The following is a 19,257-nucleotide window of genomic DNA, read 5'->3' as shown; positions in this document are numbered from 1 at the left end:
TAAAAAAAAAAAAAAAAAAAAAAAGAACTGACGTAGGAAGGGCTCCTAATTCCTCCCGGGTTTTGTTTAGTCTCATCCACTGCCAGTGGTTCAGGAACATTCCTGCTAAATTAGCCTGTCTCTTGGGTATTCAGCTCTCCCTCTCTGGTCCCCAACTCCCTATGGCTCAAGCCACTCAGGTTTCTCTTGTAGGAAAATCGGGATCCAAACCCTCCCTGAGCTCCCAGCCTTCTCTCCTGGCCCCTTCACATGGGATTGGAGAGGTGGCTGCCCTCACCACGGCTTCACTGCCTCCCTGCTCAGCCCCCTCCCCTGTGGCCTGCCCCACCACGTGGAGCCCTCTCCCATGCCCTCCTCCCCATGCCCTCCTCCCCATGCCCCATGGCTTCGAGCCTCACCTTCCTCATGTTTTCCCTGCACTCAGCACTGTGGACCCCTCCCTCCCCTCCAACCCTTCCCTTCCCTTTCCTGTCCTGCCCACTGCTGCTTCCTCCTACCCCTCTGTGTGCCCTGCTCCTGCCCCCTCTGCTGCTCAGCTGTTACCAGTGGAGCTCTTCCAGCCTGGGGCCAAGGCCACCTTCTCTCTGGAGGGAGCTGCTCTACTCCGCTCCTGGGCGTCAGCATCCACTCCTGAATCTGGGCTTGTCTCCCAGGCCATCAGACACCACCCACCCCGGTCCCCATTGTTTGGAGTCCCCAACTGGAGTACGTCCCAACTGTTTGCCCTCTCTGCTTGGTGGCCTCAGAACCCCCAAACTCAACACGCTCACAACCGATCTGTGGTCTCCCGCAGGAACCTGGTCCGATTCCAGGGCCCTCATCCCAGAATGGCCTTGCCATGAACCCAAGTGGGGAAGCCAGAAGCTAGGTGGGTTGCTCCATCCCAACAGCAACCTGTTCCCTCAGCATCCCCCCAGCCCCAACTCCATACTGTGCCCACGTGACTGTGTGCCTTTAACCTGGTCCCCCTCCTTCTCCTTTGCTTCTCTGCAGCCCGAGCCATCTAGTAAGATTACGTTTAATGACATCACACAGCCCCTGCTGGTGGCAACTCTCGAGGTCACACTGTTCTAAGGATAAAACCCAACCTCCTTACCCTGGCACACAGGCTCCAACCAGGCATTCGGCCTCATCCACCTTGCGGCCGGGGCAGCCCTTCATCCCTTGCACTGGCCCAGCAGTGTTCTGTCCTGCAGCTCGCCCGGTTACCTGCTGGTCCCGCAACCCCACCGTTCACCGACCTCCCGCCAGGAACCCCTTCCACGCCATATGCCTGTGGTCAGCAGCCATGTCCTTTGCAGCACTCTTTGTGGTTGTTCATTTTTTTAAAAAAAGATTGTATTTTTCTTTTCTGGGGAGTGGGGAGGGACATTGGGGAGCCCAAGATGGAGGGCTTGATCCCAGAACCCTGAGACCGTGACGCAAGCCAAAATTAAGAGTCGGACGCTTAACCAACTGTGCCACCCAGGCGCCCCAGTTGTAATTTTAATCATTCCCTTCACTGGGGCTGTGGGGAAAGAGGACAGTAAGTTCTATGAGGCCACTGACCCTGTCCTTTTTGCTAATCATTATATTCCTAGCACCTGGACACAAAACTTTACATTCAGTAAATACCAGTGAGTGGTAAACATTCAACGAACAGAAGCTTTGATCACAGTCTCCAAGTGGAACCAGGCAACAGCAAACCCTGGACGGACCCCAGAGGAACTTCTGGATCCAAACTCCCAACTCCTCTCATCCTCTCCCTGCCCAGGTGTCTTGTTTGACTCGATGGGCATCTCCTGGGCCCATTCTGGAAAGAAAATCCAAGTGTGGGAGGACGCCTGGGTCGCACGGTGAGGTTTAGTGCTTTTGCTCCATCGGCTGAGGCTGTCCGTCAGCTGGTCTGGTGGCCGGGCTCGGGCGGGAAGTCTTTCTCAGGAGCACCCTGGGGCCAGCCGAGCCACGTGGAAGCCGCAAGCTGCTTGAAGGACCACACAGACGCTGAACTCCATGAGAAAAAGAGGGGAAAGGCCTCCTAGAAGCCAGACTGTTCTAGGCAAAGAAAGACGACCACCAAAGTTTGGTTCTTGAATATGTATTTTTTACTGAAAAAATCATTCATAAATTAACATACAAAAATGTACAAACACATGAGTAAATAATGTAATGACAAAGGACTATTTCTGTGAAAAGTGTTTTTAAAACATCTTTAGATTTCAGTGCAAAAATGTACCCCTGGCACCTCTTAAAACATAAGAGCAAGCTCAAAAAGAACATCGTGATGGAAGGAAGCTAGCTACGCTCAATGCCATCGTCCACGGAGAGCGGGCACAATCGGGACAGGTGGCTGTCGCTCAGCTACTCGTGACTGTGGTAGACAGAGGAGCTCCAACAGGAGCCCCTGTCACGTCAAAAGGAGTATTTTTGCAGTTAACTCCTCGCTTAGAAAAACAGCGTGAAAGGACAAACGTTTCCCTGCACGCAGCTGAGACGGGACTGACGGAACAGGTCACCCATCAGTAGCCTTGAAAGAATTTCAGCTGCCAAAATACGCACAAGGTCACATTTGGTTCTTATTATCCTTTTCTTTTCTTTTTTTGTTAAACATGAGAATCTCACACCACTAACAGCTCACGGGCCTGGCTGTCTGTAACTTCGTTTCCCACATGATAACTTGGCGGGTGAACGACGGGGCGGTGCGCAGGAGGGTGTCTCCACTAATAAGACAAACTCACACTTGATCGCAAAGTAATTTCAGTGACCCTACCTCAAGGAGTGAAAAGACACCTTCCCTTTGGCCTCAAATCGGCGTTTTCTTTTTAAAATCAGCTGGGTAGCCTTTTGCCAACGTTTTGTTCTTGGTGGCAGGTATGTTCGTGAAAAGCTTCCAACAAGACCATTTTACTACACGGCCGTGTACACACACGGCATCCTTAACCAAGGATCGCTCTGTTCTGGCAAATTCTTCCAAATGACATCATGGCTGTGCCCCACTGAAAGCCGCTCAGGGCCTTCGGGGCTGAGAGAGGACAGGAGGAGGGGCAGAGTTGAGGCCAGCACACAGGCCTGAGGGGAGGTGGGAGAAAAGGGGAAAGAAATCTTTATTGCTCTGGGCATCAGACTTCAAAGGAAAACCAAGTGAGCTCCTGTGTGTACTGTTCCCTCATGAAGGTCTTTTATAGCATGAGATACTCAACGTTCTTTTAAAACACGTGATACGACTTACCAGCATCTTCAAGGGCAGCAGCCTGCTCTCTCATATGAGCCGGTAAGAGCTTTGTAATGCAGCTGGTTTTCTACAACACCGCTCTATTCTTCAAAAGAACAAAAGCATGAACAAAAAACAAGGCCTGGCCAATCACTCCCACAGCCTGTGGGGATCATATGTCCACGGAACCAACACATGCAACGGAGAAAACCCCAACCCACACGTATATACACAAATATATCCCTACACACACATCCATGTAAACCATGAAAATTAAGGAAGTTGAAGGCAAACAAGGCAATTAAAAAAAATATGAAGTACTTTTCAGAAAGTACTCCTAATCACAATATATAAATATGCTTTATGGAAAAGGAGAGGAAAAGACTGGCATTTTTCAGAATCCTACAGAAACCAAGAGGGACTATGGATGGAGGGATGTGGCTCAGGGAAAAACAGAGAGGCACAACTTCAAGGGCAATTTAGAATCTAACTTCAAGAAGTGCATGAGGTGTGAACCCAGCACTCAGGCTTGGGTCCTGGCATCCGGGAGCTCTGTCTGTCTACCCACACAGCTCTGACTGGGCTCCCCCTGGCCCCCAGCTGAGCCACAGCACACAAGTGTCACCTGCTCCCTGGCTGACTTCTTCAGTCCATCACTCATTAGTTCTATGAACTAGTTCACAATGTTGACGAAGAATCTTCCGAGAAACCAAAAAGGGAAAAATTCAGAGGAATCACTGAAGCTAGTTGATAATTTAGGCACAGATTTCAGGAATTGTGGCCAAGTTCCACAAGAGCAAAAAAAAAAAAGGGGGGGGGGAAGAAGAGGCAGAAAACCCACCCACCTGACCCCACCACTCTCGGTGATGAAAGGACAAAAACTTAAGTCCAGAGATCCAGGGGCGTGTGCACAGGAGGCCCCCTGAAGGGGTCTGCTTTGAGCAGGGAGAGGTCCTGTTTAGCAGAAGACTGGGATGAGAGCATATGTGCCCAACAGGGAAGACAGAGTCCACAGCAAAGTCAAGAGCAAGACTTCTGGAAGAGGGAGGGAGGGGACAGGAGTCAGTGACCAGTGACAGACTGGACTGTCCCCATCTGTTTGTGACATGACCTATACCCACTCCCCTCCAAAGTGATAGAAATCTGGGAGGTGACAGCCTTCTACTGCATTTTAACTGAGTCCCTGCATGTGCCAACCAAGTGAGTGATCTAATATATAAATCCTGTTTGAATTGGAGCCAGCTATAAAATTAAATTTAAAAAAGGCATTTTACATGGCTTATTTACAATTATACTTCTTCAAGAAGTGATTGTTATAGGTCTATTTATCTTCCCCACTCCCTCCCCCCACCCTCAATCCCCACCCAAAGCAGGTAATTAAAAAAAAAAACAAGAAAATTGAAACCAAAGAGAACACCAGAGATGGAGAAGAATGGTGTGTGGCGTTTCACTTGCTCTTCCTAAAACACAGCTGCCCTGTGGTGGGGTTGCCTCTTTGCTCTGAAGGCCGAGAAGCTCCAAAGGCCATTCGTAGCAACAGGCTTGGCGCGGGGACCCCGGCGGATGTCGGTTCCTATCCTGGAGATCCCGGCAGGGACGGGACGCTGGGGTTCTAGACCGGGGGAGAAGAGCAGCGGGACCGACGTCCGCCTTGTGAAAACAGAAAGCCAGTCCTGATGAAGGATGTTCCCAGCCACAGTGAAGGCGTTGTGTGCGTGTACTCTGTTCACATTTTCTCCTCGAACCCTGTGACCCTTCACCAGACGCCGTATTTCTATTCTCTTCCTGTGTAGAGCCCCAAGACCTCTCCCCAGGCTGCTTTCTTGGTGGCGGTGGGTAAAGCAAACATAGGTTCTCTCCTCATCTCAGTACTCGGTCACCTGAGCCAGCTCGGGTGTCAAGTTGACAGTAATGTTTTTATACAAGGCGTCGTATGTGATGTTTGCAAAGTAGTTCAAGTTGTTGAGGCCGTCCAGCCCTTGCCGTTCTTTGGACTTGCGCAGCAGAGCGTACCTGTTTGAGCAGAGAAGAGAGGGCGGCTCCGAGTGAGGGCCCAACGCCCTCATGGTGGAGGACACTCTCCGGCATCACACGGCCGGGGGTACAAGCCCACCCTGCCCAGCTGCTCCCTGCTGAAGGCTATTATTAGAGACCCCTCCTATTTCATGCCAGGGTCTTTATTTATGACCTCATTTCACTTAATGCACCGCTCCTTAAGCAAACAAGGAAACCAAGGCTTCTGTTGTTCAATGGTTGGCCCAAGGTTAAGGTCATGAACGGGGAAGCGGGAGGTAAGATATTAAAAATACACCAGGTGAGCAAGGTCAGGTCTGCATTCAGTGCCCTCTCACTCCCCTGACAACAGAGTTCATGCAATCAGAACTGGTGGTCCGGAGAGCAGTCCTCCTCCCCGTGAGCAAGACACAAAGGCACTCACTCAACGCAGAGCTGTCTCTCCATACACATGCCCCAATGAGTCCAGAATGGAACTTCCTGATCAAGTGCGCTCACATGAACAGAAGCTCAGGGGTACCCTTCCCGAACTGGAGCTCACAGAAAGGGGAGCCAACTCTGCTTTGCCCTGTCAGTGTAAGCTACATGGCACCTTTAACTGAGTGGATCTTTCTCCGACTCCCTGAAGGCTACAGAGGAGACCATGAAGCTTAAGAGGCCAAATGAGTGATTTCCTTCCAAGATCTGTGATCTAATTGTTCACCGATAATCTGCTTTCACACAAATGCCCGCCTCATAGGTACATGAAAACCTATCTAGAAACTGCAACGCAGCCAGACCAGGACCATGGAGAGAAGGTGGGGAGTAAAACGAGGGTTGAGTATGATATGCTCTGGGACATCTGCAAATGCGAAGTATAGAGGATTATGTGTAAGAACAACAAACAAACTGCACCAACCTTCCAAGAAACTGGACTTCTCCTCGGTGGTGATGAGGAATAGACTTGTACTTCCCGGTGTCACCTTCTGGCCGGCTCACAGAGTAGCCTGCATTCTGTACTCTGTCCCAGACAAAGACATTGGGCTTTCAGATTCCATGTTCAAGTACCCGAGACCACCACACCCACGCCAAGGTTGAGAAACCCCAGGCTGAACAGAACTTCTTCTCCATCTGAATGTTCAATCGCCCATCCCCCTGGGTAAGTTCACAGTTTGAGAAAAGAGGTCTACGATACCAAAACGTTTTGAAAGGCAAAAGGAATTCAAAATTCTTGGGAGTAAGTGTGACGCAGGCTCTCAGGGACGGGGCAACAGTGAGCATTCCCCCGCAGGTGAGTACACACGTACGCTCCCTCTGCCGGCTTGTCTGGGTCCTAGCAAAAGTGCTTTCCACAAAGCAAGTCAGTGAAGTCCGAGTTGCACTGTGTTGTCCCTGCTTATGAACTTTAATGATTGTCTACTCCCCCATCGTCAGGGAGACGGACTAATTTGTATGACATCCTCTGATCTCCATGTAAAACTTCACAACACTAGGAGGAAAGCAGAACTTAAGGAGGTGTCCGGTTATTTATCCTTCATGTGATAAAGACAGGATTTCACAAGCTGGATTTGCTGGACACTTTGACAGGGCTGTAAGAAGTAGCACATGGAGGCAGACTCTGGATATCAACACGGAATCCATGGTCGTCATCACTATTTTAAAACTTGGCAGAGTATCATTTCAACATTCTCCTCGACTCCAAATTATACTCTCCTTTTGTTTTGGGAAATGTGTTCTCTCTCTGGTTTGGTAAATACATAGAGGTCTGCAGTTGCCTGGGAAGGGTGCAGGGCACTGGGGAGAACCAGCTCCCCCGTTCCTGCGCCTGGGGGCTCCTGCTGAGCTGGGGAGAGCACGAGCGGAGAATTATGACAGATGTCCTGGGGGAGTTCAACCGGTCAAACCAGTTACGTTTATGGAAAAGCTGTCCATCTTTACTAGGTTCCTAAGAAACCCAAATTAAGAGGATGAGATGCCATTTTTACCTCTCAGATTGAGAAAGAATTATCTGGAGCTCTTTTGTCCAGTACAGCAGCCAAGGGCTGAAAATGTGGCAAAACATAAAAGCTTGCCTATAACCAACGTGGGCGGTGATGTGAGAAAGCGGGAATGTTGACGCACGGCTGCTTGGAATCTTTCTGTGATCACTTCTGGAGGGAAATTCTGGCAACTATTTTAATGTAAAAGAGCATTTACTTGACTTTGTAGTTCCACAGCTAGGAATTGATTCTGAAGAAATATTTGCACACATGAACAAGGACGTTCGAAACTATGAACAATGTTCATTAACAGGAAAGGGTTAAAATAAAATATTGTGCATCTCCATAAGGGAATGCCGTGCAATTGTTAAAGATAACGAAGCTGTTCTCTCCGTGTTAACAGGGTTGGAAGAGGAGAAGGGATGGGTCTGGGTTGTTTGTGTTTGAATACAAAGAAGTAGAGAAAGAACAGCCCCGTTAAAACAGCTGCTTCCTGGGAACGAGACAGCACAGCCATAGGGATTAAGAATTATACCCTTTGGTTTATGCACCTTTATTATCTGAATTTTTACCAGCAAGTATTACTTTGTAATTAAAGCAACAAGTAACTTCGTTTTTAAAGCCCACCGAGAAAGTCAACAGGGACAAGATGGATATTGTTTTGCTTACTTGTTCCTTATTAGGTTACTATTTACTTATTCTGTAAAAAGATTAGTTTATACTACTCAAATACAGCATCATTCTCACAAACTTATATAATATAAACCTTGTCCAACAGAACAGATAAATCTGCATATTCCTGTCACTAATACGTGATCTCTGGTTTGGGGAGGTTTCACTGAAATGTGCTTTGACTGTAAAATATAGACCAGATTTCAAAGGTATAGTAAGAGAAAAAATAAATGTGAAGTATATCTCATTAATATTTCATACTGATTATATGTTGGGTGGATATTATTTTTGATATAGTGTGATAAATATACTATTGGCATGTCTTATTAATACGTTAAAATGAATTTCATCTCAAAGTTCTTTTTTTAACCTTTTTAAACGTGGCTACCGGAACATTTCACATTACCTACATGGCTTGCGCCCTATCCTATCTGGGTGGTGCTGTCTGGGGAGCCTAAGGCAGCATTTCTAGAAGGCCCTGGAAACTGGAGGAGGGGAGTACCTGTTCCACAGGTCGTCATCTTCTCCACCCCAACCCCAGAAAGCGTTCGGAAAGCCATTGATCTTCCGAAACTGTTCCACTGTTAAGCCGCTCACTCCACCAAAGAACTCGGTGTAAGGAAGCCTAAAAGGAGACATACAGCCTGAATCATCTGGGAATTGAAGGATGGTTTCAGGGGCCACCACCGCACCAGACAACTGCTTCCTATATGACACAGAGCCTACCCCCCTCAACCACCTGCCACGCTCCCTCGCGCTGAAACACATCGACCTTTATGGCTAACTGCATCTTTCTCTAACTGATTTGTTTCCTAACAGCTTTACTGAAACGTAACCGTACGTTCCAAACGATTCACCCATTGAAAAAGCATGCAATTCCATTGTTTTTAGGATATTTGTAGAGTTGTGCAACCAAGAACACCAATCCATTTTAATACCTTTCATCACCTTCAAAAGAAGCCTTGTACCCATTAGCGGTCACTCCTCATTCCCCCTCCTCCCCACAACCCGATGCATCCACTGTTCTTTCTGTTTCTACGGATTTGCCTATTCTGGGCAAGTCACGGGAGCACAATCATGTGACATGTGGCTTCTGGTAACTGGCTTCTTTCACACAGCGATGTTTTCAAGGTTCATCTCTCTGGCCACACGGAGCGGGGCTCCATCCCTTTTACCTGCCTGACAGTGCCCCGCGCCAGGGCTGTGTTCCATCTCCTTCGTCCACCCGCCAGCCGCCGCACGCTGGGGCAGAGCTAACAGGATTTTGCCATCTTTGCGTCTCGCAGCACCTTTAGAGTCAACCTCTTCCGGAGGAAATGATACTCACAGATACATATACTTGTCCAACTTCGTTGCAAAGTGCCTGGGCATCTGCCCGCACCCATAGTAGTTCCGATCGCTTTCTGGTATATGATCCACGTCATGAAAAATAAGACAGTCCCAGTCCAGATCCTTCATTGCTTCTTGAAAACCAACATTGAAAAGCATGGCTCGATTAAAGGGCTGGGTGCCAACCTAAAAGAAGCAGAACTGTCTTTTCAAAAGGACTCGTGGAGCAACATCTTCACTGGCTCAGCGCAGCCTAAAGGAGAGCTTCGTGACCCCGAATGGGACAGATCACCCGGCCAGAGCGGGGCCTGGCCCACAGGCTCATCACTGCCTCTTGTAAGCCACTTGACATCTGGCCTCGATTTCCTTAGAAATAAGAAGGGTAACGGGCCCGGCCCCTCTCTCCCACGGCTGTGGTAAGAGCAGGCGTTCGACCTCTCGGGCCTTTGGAGGAGTATCCGGCCCCATAAAGGGAAGAAAGAACAATATGTCCATTTCTCCCCACAGCTCCTTATCTTAAGGGAAATTTCCTGGGTCTGGAGACCCGAGACACCACCCAAGCACCTCTGGCTAAACCACCTTACAAGGGGCCTTTGTTCGAGGGTAAATAAAGTTCCACCCTGGATTCACTCGTCTGCGGGTACTGAGTAACGCCCCAGCCAGAAGCCCGGAGCTGCTCTCTGCTCCCCTGTCACCCCTGGGGGCTCAGTCCCAAGAGTTCAGCTTCACCGCTCTGTCCGCCGAGGCGGATTGGCCGAAACCACCCGGAACCGCTGTCCCAGCAGAGCGGGACGCGCCACTCACCTGCTCGATCACGTAGAAGGCAAACCGCAGGCGCTGCCGCTGAAGCATGGGGATCAGGTGCCTGAGCAGGACCGGGAGGTGCTCGTGGCGGTTGCGGAAAGGGATGAGGATCGCCACCTGGGGAGGGTCACCGCACAACAGGCCGTCCCGTTAATGCCCACAACATCGGCTTTGCAGCAGGACCTTGCCATAGAATCGGTGACCAACTAGCTCCCGGGGCGTTCTGGAAGGCTGCCTTATCCACGACCTCCACTACATGGAGAGCTATGCCGGCAGGCGGACCCTTGGGCATAAGCACGCGCTGTCGGCCCGCTGAAGGAGTCACTCTGACCAGAACCCCGACGCACACACTCATTCTACACCACGACCCGCACACACGTGCCCACAGATATGAGCACACAACTAAAACGGACTCCACAAGACAGTACTCCCCTTACAATATGCAGTACACTTTGACATATATCTTTTATATATATACGTTTTTTTTTCAAAATGCTGGTCATTAAGTAGATAATACATCCCAGTGATGGGCTGGAAATGCCCATCTAGTCCAGATCTGCCTTGCTCACTGCGCGACGGGCACAGAAGCCGCACTTGAACAAATAGTTGTTACAAGAATGGACGGGCGCAGGCCAGTGTCAGGGGCCAGGTCCACACTGAGGCCTCCTGACCACCGTCATGCAGAAAACCACTAAGCAACTGTCAATGCTGGGCTGGGGAGCTCCGCTCTCTGCTGCACTGAACTCACAGCAACAATGCCGGACGAGGCACGAAGCAGTGAGTTTGTGAAGACGACTTTTACCAATGTGGCCCAAGAGACCTACCAACCCTCCCCCTCGCTTAGCCAGTATTCCTATAAAGACAAAAGGGTCCTGCACAGTCATAGGAACAATGCACGTTTCTGGGGCTACAGTGTCCTTAGGGAAACCCATGCCTCCGAAGTGTTGCCATCAAATGCAGATACTTTGCAACAGGTCATAGGGCGCAAATTAGGAATTATCACAGTCTGTGAATCCCACGGTGGCTTGGAAGGACGGCAAGGCCGGGCGGGCCTCCCAGCACCTCGGGCACGGCCCCACACCCTACCTTCCATCGAGGCATGCAATCTGAAGGCTTCCAGTGACCTCCAAGCTTGATGGCTGGGTCTTTAGAGAAGATTTCATGGATGTCATCCATTGTGATTTCGCTCATGTTTATGTCTATTGGGCCCTCTAAACAGAGAGTGGTGGGGGGGAGTGGAGAAAAAGAATTAAGAGGCCAGAAAGTGACAGCACGTTTTCCCTGTATGACCAAGGTTTCATACTCTAGGGAGGGTCAGTGCTTTTTTTCAGCTGACTGTGTTCTTCACAGCGATGGGAAGCCCTTCCCCTGCTTGCAACACCCTGCATTTCAGCTCATCACTAGTGCTGCGTAAAGCGGCAAGTTGAGAAATTAAGACTCTGTAGAACGGCAGCTGAACTTCTCAAAGAGGAAGGAGGAAAGAGTGCAGCTGAACTTGGAGCCTCTCTGTGTGCTCCAGAGGCAAAAACAGACACAGGGCCCGGATTCACTCAATGATCCCGAGTGATGCGGCCCCGACCCCAAACACTCGTCATCACTGACTTAAGCGAAGGGGGCCTGTGTGAAAAGCCCAAAGGCACGGAAAATATAGAAGGACTTACTGCCATTGCTCGAGATTTTACAGGAGACGGCAAGAATGAAAGGACAAGACCACAGAATCCTGAACCAATGCTTGGAGAAAGTCACGTTCATCCACATTACCAAACAAGGTATAATCAGCATGGGATTTATACTAAAAGATAAAGCTGGTTGCCTGTACTTTCTCTAGGACATCCTAACAGGCCCCAAGTCATCAAGGAGGGGGTACATGCAAAGGGAAGACTGAGAAATATGGTAGAAAATGACACCAGGAACACAGGCAACCTTGCAGAAGGGCTGAAGAAGGGTCAGGACACAAGTAGCTTCTGTAATCCCTATTTCCAATGGCAGGAAGACATTCTATTCTCCACATAGGGGAGGCATCCTGAGAGATCGAGAACACTCTCTCTTTCATTTTAATAAAACAAAACAAAACAAAACAAAACCAGACACTTCAGTCTGAAAAGCAGGGGGCACTGTACTCACTCATGGAAGGGAGCCTCTCGGGGCAGGTATGGTTTGCAAAGTAGGTGAAGTCTTCAGGAAGAAACGTTGTGGTTTGTAGGAAGGTTTCACTGTGGTTCAAGTCAAGAGGATAATCTAGACAGGGAAGAGAAAGGCAGCTCAGACCAGCACAGGTCATCAATCCTGCAATTCTCAGAGGCCTATCAAAGCATTTTTCTTAGCTATCATCTTCTGCAGAATCAGGATTCTGGACTAGCTCTTTGCTGCAGCTAAAAATTCGAACCCATCAATAAAAAGGTTAACCAGATGATACTGTTTAAACCAGTGTCTCTGTTCTTACTGGTCTTACAGCTTTATATGTACTCACTGTCCAGCTGCAGAACTCAACTAAGTAGTTAAAAACAAACAAAAAACAACCAGCACCCGCCTCCCCCCATGTCTTACTCTCTACGGGAACTAATTTCATTCTTTCCAGCCAATTACTTTAGTACGTACTTCCCATACAGCTGTTCCAGATGCTTCTGTCGCCTTACCCATGAACTTCCACTGTGGGGCCCATCTTCAGTATTTACCCTGAAGTCTTCACTCCGTAGATACTATTCATAGCTGAGAAATGTGCCAAGTTATGATTTCTTTTCCTGCATAATTTTTTTTTTTTTTCCTAGAGTGACTGTTTTGTTTCTGTTTGCTTAGTTTTATATGGCATCATGACTAACGCCATGCCCTCTGCCACCCACGGCCCCTCTTAGGATGTCCACCAGCATGAGACATTCTCTCCACTGTCTTCCCAGAGACGGTCCTGCGCCTTCCAATCCTGACTGGCTCTCCCCGTGCCCGCTGCACAGATGCCGTCCTGAGGTCTCCCCTCCTTGGCGTCCTAGAGACTCCCTTCAATTCTCACCAGCGTGAGACCTCACTCTGCTTGGCTTCAATTTCTCCCTTTTTCTCGCTGGAAAACTTCTTGCAAGTAGCTTCCTAAGCAGGGGGGATGTAAAGTATTTGAAACCTTCCACATCTGACTGTTTTTGTTCTCACTTGATTCACAGGGTGCCGGGGTTTACAGAATGCTCTGCTCGGCTGGAAACAATTCTCCCTGAGGATTCTGCGAGTGCTCCCCACTGCCTTCTAGAATCCACCTACACCTGTTAAATTGGAAGCCATTCCAATCTGGCTCTTTGTGAAGGTGACTGGGAATTTCTTTCTGGAAGTGTGAGGAACTTTGTCTTGGTTCAGGAAATGTCACATTTCTATTCCGAGTTCTATGCTCGCCCACTGTGTTGACCGTTTGACCTTTACAGTCTAAAAACTCGTATGCTCCTGTTCTAGAATTTGGGGGCAAGACTAGAGGTTATCACTGTGGTGATGATTCCCTCCCTTCTGTATTCCACATTCTCTTTCTGGAGAACAGAAAACATGAGTTAGATGTCGGACCTCCTGGTCCTCTGATTTTCTCATCTTCTCAGTCTTTTTTGGGGGGGTGCCTGGGTGGCTCAGTGGGTTAAGGCCCCTGCCTTCGACTCAGGTTGTGATCCCAGGGTCCTGGGATTGAGCCCCGCATAGGGCTCTCTGCTCACGGGGGAGCCTGCTTCCTCAATCCTTTTATTTATTTATTTTTTTTAAAGATTTTATTTATTTGAGAGTGAGCACGCGCACGAGTGGAGGGAGGGGCAGAGGGAGAAGGAGACATGGACTCTTTACTGAGCAGGGAGCTGAACTCGGGGCTCCATCCCAGGACCCCAGGATCACGACCTGAACGGAAGGCAGGCACTTAACCAACGGAGCCACCCAGGCCCCCCAGCCCTTCTTAATTTTCATTTCTGCTATTTTTTTATTTTAAAAAGTCATTTTTATTTCCTGAGTGTTCATTTCTTACAATATACTCTTTTTTTTTCCATGTTTGCAATCCTTTTCCCCTCACCCTTGAGAACGTGTGACAGCTGTTTTGCATTCTTCTTCTCCCAGCATTGCCTGTGTCTCTCCATCTGCTGCACCTTGTTTGGTCTGATCCCTGCACAGTGCTCCTTTCACTGCTCACATTTAAGAGCGGGGCACTAACTGCAAGGGCTTGGCCTGAGGTTTTCCATTGCAGAGTGTTCTGGCCAGAAGTCTGGTTTGGGAGCCTCCAGCACCAGTATCTTAGGCTCCTTCTTCTTGGTCCAATCAGATTCCCCAGAGAACGCTATTTTTTTCTTTCCTTTTTTTTTTTTTAAAGTAATCCCTACCCCCAGTATGGGGCTTGAACTCACAACCCTTAGATCAAGTCACACACTCTCTGACTGAGCCAGCCAGGTGTCCCCAGAGCACTCTAGTCTTAACCTCCTGCCAGAAGGCTGCAGTCCTCGCTACAATACAAGCACACTGCGACAGGAGAAGAGAAAGGGTTGGAAGCACTCAGGCCCAGCCAGGAGCCCCCAAGCTGAGGGGCCCCTGTTTCACCATCCCTGAGGGCGATCAGGTCTCTAGTCCTCTGCCAGGATGGGGAAAGAACCTGGGTATCTGACTGCTTTTTAAGTACCCTTCAACCAATTTTTATCTTAGCTGTCACTTTCATTCTCATCTGCAGAAGTACCTGATACTGCTACTTCCCGAGCTTCTGGAGGGTTCTAGGGGGTAGCGGCTATCCCCGCGGCCACATCAGCAGTCCCGTTTTCCTGGGTCTGCTGGGCCCTGTAACACTGGTCTGCCTACTTTCCGACTTCCAACTCCTTGTTCTCTTCATTCTTTGGGGATTTGTGCCACTGAACCACACACGTGCACACGCACACCCCCTCTTTACTGTCATGTTAGTGGGGCCTTGAGAGGGTGAAGTGGGTGCCTTTTTCCTAGGGAGTCTGTATGAAGGGGCCCTCCAACTTTTTTTTTTTTTTCAGATAAGGAAACCAAGGCATCACATACACCACTGGTACAACTACAACAGAGACCCGACTAAGGTCTGGGTTAGTGATCTCTCCAGTGCGCTGCAATGTTTTTTTCAGAGTATGAAAATCCCTCTCGCCAACCCCCTTTGGGATTCGTGCAGATTCTATGAAAATTAAAACTTCCTATTCAAATTCGTTTTTGCACTGGAGAATTCTACAACCTTCAACTTAGATATTTTTCAAGCAACACTGAGAGGGTTTCTAAGAATCTACGGCTAATAAATACAGGGAATCCTTTCACAGGGGCACAGGCTGTCCACTGTGCAAGTGTCCACTGGACACAACTCTGAGAGTCCACTGCAAGAGAACGAAGTCTCTTAAGAGGGAAAGAGAGGAACACAATGCTTTCTGTCCTTTTCAGTAGGAGCTTTCCTGACAAAAACACCGAGCCTGCATTTACAGACATGAACAGCGCCGGCATGAACCCTAACAGCAAGATTACATTTTTGTTTTTTTACACAGAAATTACAGAAATCAGCCCCAAAGTCCTCAGTTTGTACATGCAAGAGTGTCCTAAATCGATCCTTTCTGAAAGTACTGATACTTCAAAGACCTATGTCAACAATCTCCAGTACTAATCATTACTCTGGATAATTGTGATTTTGCTTCTTAATTACGTGTATGTGTGTGTGTGTGTGTTTAAATATATAAATGATTCTCTTTAAGAAAAGTTTTCATGGGTGCTAGAAAAGGTGTATTTTGTAATATGCACACGTGCAGAGGGAGCAGCTGTTGCAAACAGTACCACAGTAATTATATTTGCCTCTGAAGGAGAAGAAATTCCCAGAGGCATTATAATAGCATTTTCATAAGCAAATTAAAAATACAAAACACAGAAGTAGAGAATAATAATTCTGGGCAATGACAGAACCAAGCCTTAGAACTACAACCTAAACAGGAAATAAGATGTAAAAACAAAAACAAAAAACTAGCGTGCAGAAGGGCTAAGACACTTTCTAGCCTTAATGATCCTACCTTTGGGGGTTTGCGTGAAGACACAGATAAAGCCCTTCTACTCCCGTCAAACACTAATAAGCCTAGTAGCAACCAGCATGAAACAAAACAAGACAAAATCAGCACCACTTATTTTTTTTCTTCTGATTGCCAAATTAATGAAGTCATTTTTTTAAAGACCCCACAAATATACAACTTCTAAGTGGCAGTAGCCTTGCCCTACACCCTGAGGAGGAAAACCCCCCACAAAAACCTCCATTTCCTCATTTCTAATTTAAAATTTTTTACATAAAAATGTAATCGAAATCTTTCTCACTAGTAGAATTTTTTTTTTTTAAGATTTTATTTATTTGACAGAGAAAGACAGCGAGAGAGGGAACACAAGCAGGGGGAGTGGGAGAGGGTGAAACAGGCTCCCCGCTGAGGAGGGAGCCTGATGTAGGGCTCGATCCCAGGACCATAGGATCATGGCCTGGGCTGAAGGCAGCTGCTTCATCAACTGAGTCACCCAGGTGCCCCTCACCAGTAGAAACCTTCTAAAGAAGTGGAAGAGGTAGAGGAAATTAACTGCTTGTGACCTGATAAAGCTGCTTGGTTACTGTGGGGTGCCAGCTTGCCCAGAAATGGGTATGTCCAAATGACAGCTCCTTCCTCTTCTTCTTCTTCTTTTTTTTTTTTTTTTTAAGATTTTATTTTTAAAGTAATCCTACACCCAGTGTGGGGCTCAAACTCACAACCTGGAGATCAAGAGTCGCAGGCTCCTCCCACTGAACCAGCCAGGTGCCCCTTCCTCTTCCACTGCGAGTCCCTACTGCGTGAGGGAGCGGCTTCGAGGATAGAGCAAGCCTGCTGAACCTCTCTGGCCATGGCTTTCTTTTTTAATTTAACTGTAATCTATTTTAAATCAGGACATGTTCTCCCAGCAAGGGAGGTAGAAGGGCAAAGAAGGCACTGCTTCTACATTTATAAAATGGAAAAACAACAGACATCCTTCCTACCTACAAATTCAGATGGCATCATGATTCAACTCTGCTTCACACTGGTGGTTCGGCAGCCACGCCTGCACATTAGATCATCTACGAGGCTTTTAAAAATCCTAATGATGCCCAGGCTATTTCCCAGACTAATGAAATAAGAACCTCTGGGGGTGGGGTGCAGACATTGGTATTTTTTAAAGCCCCACCTTGTTGGGGGGGGTTTCCATGTGCACTGGGGTCGGCAGGGCTACCCCAATACACAAGGGTGGCTAAAATCTGCCTTTTCCTTTATCTTATCATACCCAGTTGAGCAGGGACTGGGAAATGCTGACCAACAGATTTCAGAAGAACCACCAACTTCCCCTTCCTTCTGAGAAAAGACCAAACACTTGCCCCTCTGCTTGAAAAATGTGGACACTTGTATATACTAGAATCAGGCCATCAGAACCAGTATCTGTAAAATGAAAGAATCAGCATTTTTCACATGCCTAAGGATGACCCCTGCACCTGCTGGGTGAGTACACATAGGGAAGACTATGAACTAAATGCCTAAAAGCCACGGAGAAGGAGGGAAGAATATGTAGCTCACAGATTACAAAGCTCCCCAGCAATGACTTCATTGACTTTATTCGCCTCTGGCAACAGTCCTGTTCCCAAGAATGTGGGCAAGAAAACATTTTTCTGAGTATGTGACTACAAGGGGCTTGGGGCCAGAGGTGTGGGAAGGTTTGCGTGCATGTGTGTACGCACGTGTGTAGAGAGGTAAGAAATCTCCCTCTGGATGGAAGTCACAGGTAGAAGGGCACCTGCCAACTCCTATTTAAGGACAAGAAAGGACAGGTCACCCAACGACTCGCCTTATCTATAAAACTAAGTGGCAGAGGTGGTGGTGGTGCCTGGCTGGCTCAGTCAGAGAAGTGTGTGACTCTTGATCTCGGGGTGGTGGGTTTGAGTCCCAGGGCAGGGGTAGAGATTACTAAAAAACATAAATGAACTTTAAATGAACAAACAAAAAAAGCCCTAAGTGGGAATTTTCTTCTGATGCCAATGTTCTTTTGAGTATCTCCCCCTCTGCTCACAGGAAGTTCTGTAGGATTCCTGATCTCATACACACATGGCTTTCAGCGACAGCAAGAAACTTCTCCAGGTTATCACATCAAGTGTATTTCCTGGCTCACAGTCATCATCCCTTAAAGTGCATTCTTTTTTTTTTTTTTAATAACATTATTTAATTTTTTTTTTTTAAGATTTTATTTGTTTATTTGACAGACAGAGATCACAAGTAGGCAGAGAGGCAGGCAGAGAGAGAGGAAGGGAAGCAGGCTCCCTGCTGAGCAGAGAGCCTGATGCGGGACTCGATCCCAGGACCCTGAGATCATGACCTGAGCCGAAGGCAGCGGCTTAACCCACTGAGCCACCCAGGCGCCCCTTAAAGTGCATTCTTATTAGACGATCACCACTTTAGCTTTCAAGGGAAAAGAAAGCTAGCATTACCTAAATGTCGCATGAAACTTTTCAGCTACCCTCGACCTCACGAAGGCTACTGAATGTGGGTGTGAGTCCCCAGCACCATGTCCAGGGTTGGGCAGCAGAGGTCAGGGACCACCTCAGTCCTGCTGCTACCCTTGTCAAGCTCCTGGTGGCTCCTGGCCAGAGTGGTCGGGTCAGAAACGACAGTCCCCCCAACTGTCTTGGAAGCTTCAAGTCCAGGGTGCCCTCTCCAACGGTGCCAGGCAGAGAACTGCTTTGAAATGAATAAAAATGGTGCATTTTCACTAGATACACTTCCCATGAAGTAGTATTTCCTCTTTAATACCCACTCCCTTCCCTGGATGTGCCAATAACACAGAAGCCAATTAGGATGATAATCTTGAAATTAGGTTACAACACTTAAATGTTTTCTTGTTAAATCTATTCACTCACGCATTCAAAAACCGCATCCTGAGGGCCTATGTGCTAGGCAGTATACAGCGTGCTGGGGCTACACAGACAGGAGAGGCTATGAAGGCACCGCGGGGACCCAGAGGTCAGCAGGCCCAACCCGGCAGCCACATGAAGTCCTTAACTCCTGGCTGCTTCCAGCCTCTCATCCCTAAAGTGGGGACATGGCAGATACCCTACTGAGTTCCTCACGGGTCCATGAGGCAATGCAAGTCAAGTGTCTAGCACACAGTAAGAGGGCCCCTGAGAGCAAAGACTTCCAATCTATAAGGGAAACAGACACCATGAACACAAAATGAATGATTATTTCAATCATAGGGATGCTGAGAAAAATTATTTCAGTGTATGATAGTTTGAGAATAAACACATGCCACGTCAAATAATACCAGGTCCCTGGA

At 48.1% G+C, this 19,257-nt stretch overlaps 1 protein-coding gene across 1 annotated transcript in view; it reads right to left on the bottom strand.

Annotated features, from left to right (window-relative positions):
- Nucleotides 1-4,575: 4,575 nt before the first annotated feature.
- Nucleotides 4,576-19,257, bottom strand: part of B4GALT5 (beta-1,4-galactosyltransferase 5) — a 72,333-nt gene continuing 57,651 nt past the window's right edge. Inside the window, exons 3-9 of the mRNA XM_032879001.1 lie at nt 12,091-12,204; nt 11,053-11,177; nt 9,967-10,083; nt 9,161-9,348; nt 8,336-8,458; nt 6,102-6,203; nt 4,576-5,203 (exon numbers count right to left, since the gene is read on the bottom strand). Coding sequence (XP_032734892.1) covers nt 5,056-5,203; nt 6,102-6,203; nt 8,336-8,458; nt 9,161-9,348; nt 9,967-10,083; nt 11,053-11,177; nt 12,091-12,204 — 917 coding nt within the window. The 3' untranslated portion in view covers nt 4,576-5,055. The remainder of the gene's footprint in view (nt 5,204-6,101; nt 6,204-8,335; nt 8,459-9,160; nt 9,349-9,966; nt 10,084-11,052; nt 11,178-12,090; nt 12,205-19,257) is intronic.

Source organism: Lontra canadensis, unplaced genomic scaffold, assembly GCF_010015895.1.
Source record: "Lontra canadensis isolate GAN:19392208 unplaced genomic scaffold, GSC_riverotter_1.0 scaffold65, whole genome shotgun sequence".
NCBI lineage: Eukaryota > Metazoa > Chordata > Mammalia > Carnivora > Mustelidae > Lontra > Lontra canadensis.
Note: the sequence above shows the minus strand (reverse complement) of the source record. Positions and strands in the feature narration are given on the sequence as shown.